General features: G+C 40.1%; 1 protein-coding gene across 1 annotated transcript; it reads left to right on the top strand.

The window, feature by feature from the left end:
* Positions 1 to 8: 8 nt before the first annotated feature.
* Positions 9 to 2,727, top strand: LOC102891747 (glycine N-acyltransferase; the record flags this gene model as incomplete). The annotated part of the gene is made up of 4 exons (XM_006925315.1): positions 9 to 35; positions 1,455 to 1,581; positions 1,920 to 2,091; positions 2,517 to 2,727. Coding segments are annotated over 4 exons (537 nt in total), but the record flags the coding sequence as incomplete, so codon positions are not given.
* Between the last annotated feature and the right edge of the window lie 8 nt (positions 2,728 to 2,735).

Genomic DNA, 2,735 nt, shown 5'->3' on the forward strand with positions numbered 1-2,735 from the left:
ATTTTAATACAGTGGTTGTCCGCCCTCAGGAGCAGGTAAGGTGCCAGATGTGGATTGCAGATGCTCTTATTTGCCGTATGCCTACCAAGTACCTGGCAATGTGGTAGACCCAGAAGACACAGAAATGAATGGTAGGGATGGAGAACAAGCCCCTGTCCTCGAGGAGCTCACAGCCTGGTGGCAATGGTAGATAAGCAAATAAGTGACAACTTAGTGTAAAGTATGCAAGACTAGAAGATGCACAACAAACAGAAATAGCAGAGGCGAAAGCTGATTAAATTGTGGAGGTTGAAGATGGAGGTTACAGGATAGGGTTAGAGGTGCTTCTTGGTGGCAGTTCCACCAAATATAGATAACTATATTTTCGCGAGGCCGACAAGGCAAAGAGGACATAACACGGGCAAAGATAAGAAGGTGTACCCAGAACAGTGAGTTAGGGTGATTACAAAAGCAAATTTATAATGTTAGAGTTTCCATATATGTATTTGGGGGAAATATTTAAAAACGAACGAAAACTAAATTTCAAAAACGAAACTTCCTAAGCTCATTTTCAAACATCCAGTGAAATTATAGATTTATCAAAATGCAAGTATTATACCTTTCATACAAATAAAAACTATTTAAAACTACTATTGTAAGCAGGACATCAAATGGAGATATTCATATAAATAATAAAAACCAAACTGTAATAAAATTATTGGATCTTTTATCTTAAATGTGATTTTAAGGAATAAAGTATGTTAGTGGGCTCATTGCTGACCTGTGAGTGTCTTTTGAGCAGCATTTCCCAACTATTTAAAAAAGTTTTCTAATTCTGCACGGGTTGTGGTAATATTTCTGTGATTTCTTCCTTGTCATAATCTCATCTGTTATTTCATAATTGAAGGGGATCTTCTAAAGAAATGGTTTCTCAGTTTTTCGGGAACTACAACTTGTCTAACTATAGTATTGTTTTAAGGAAGCATTTTTAATTTGGTTTCTTCTTCTTTGGCTTCATTAAGTACAGATGGAGATTTCCATCCAGAGTTATCTGTAACTAAATTTAATACTGTCGCGTGTGTAGCTTTTGCGTTCTGCAGCTGTTTAGCTATAGTAAATTTTATTCTTGCAACAGAAACTTTTCCTTGTCAAATGCGTTTCTCTTCTTCCTATTGAGGATGATGGAAGTATAGAAGAATGCTTTCTAAAGAGCTGTGTCTTTGTTTGGATTGTTTGGTTTAATGCACTATTTGGGCAGGAAATATTGTTGCGCGGTTTTCCATCATAAATCGAATACTTGAAACTCTCATCTTCATCTCATGATTTGAATGATTCAGAAATCATTATAATGCACCTACAAGAATACCAATATTTTAGTACTCGGTAATATCACAGTGTAATGAAATTTAGAAAAAAAGCATTGCAGTTATGAAATACATGGAATTTCCTTTATTCCTCCTTCCCCGACGATACAGGAGATGACAGATGACCTCGATCACTACACCAATACTTACCAGATCTACTCCAGTGACCCCAAGAACTGTCAGAATTTCCTTGGCTCACCAGAAGTCATCAACTGGAAACAGCATTTGCAGATCCAATGTAAGAGGACTGGGGAATAGATGTTGGCTGCTATTTTTTAAAGAACTCATCTCCTGTGGTTATCAAAACTGCATGATGATGTAGCCCAGAAATTTTGGTTCCGGTCTTGGTCTTACCACCAACGGCATGATCGTGGCCGAATGAATTTCTGAACACTCTCTCACTTGTGTAAAATGCACAAATTCGGACGACTTGACCGCTGTCACGCAGTGGCAGCACCAAGTCAGCACCAAGGTTTTCTGACTGTAAATCCCAGACACTTCCTACTCCTCTGGAATAGGACGCTTTTCCATAAAATATATGGAAATCGTTTCATCTCTCCTTTTAATCCCATCAAGGTACACAGCCCGCCCTGAAAGAGGCGATACAAAATCTCGCAGCTCTGAAATCCTCCAAAGTCGAGGAAACAGAATGCTTTCTTTATATGCCAGCCGAGACAATAAAGAAAATGATTCCTTCCCTGTTGGACGTGAAGAAATTATCACCTAAGGGTGGCAAGCCCAAGGCCATGTGAGTTTGATAAAAGTCACTCTGTACTACTCACATCTCTTGTTCCTGAAGTAGCCTCCCAGCTTCTCTTCCTGCTTCCACTCTGGCCTCTCTACTATCCATGTTATTCAAAGCAATCAGAATAACCATTTTTAGAAATGTAATTTGGACTACGTTTTTCCCCTGCTTAAAAATATTCCACCAGCTAATTTCTCATCTGAAATACACAAGGCCTCTGTCAACTTCTTTGACCCGTCTTGTCCTCCCTGCTTACTCTCTCCAACGACATTGACCTTCTTTCTGTCCTTCTGTCATGGCAAGCTCCCCCCTACTCCAGGACCTTGCATTTGCTATTTCCTCTGCCTAGTCTGTCTCTCAAGACAACAGAGATATGAACAGACATAATAAATACTCATGGACTTTGCTTTTCTCTTGAATTTCCACAGCAACCAAGAATTGTTTAAACTCTCATCCTTGGATGTCACCCATGCTGCCCTGGTGAATAAATTCTGGCATTTTGGTGGCAATGAGAGGAGCCAGAGATTCATTGAGCGCTGTATCCGGACCTTGCCCTCTTTCTGTCTGCTGGGGCCTGAGGGGACCCCTGTGTCCTGGATCCTGACAGAACATACAGGAGAGCTGAGGATGGCAAGCACCGTACCTGA

The sequence above is a fragment of the Pteropus alecto genome, unplaced genomic scaffold (genome assembly GCF_000325575.1).
Source record: "Pteropus alecto unplaced genomic scaffold, ASM32557v1 C19077917, whole genome shotgun sequence".
NCBI lineage: Eukaryota > Metazoa > Chordata > Mammalia > Chiroptera > Pteropodidae > Pteropus > Pteropus alecto.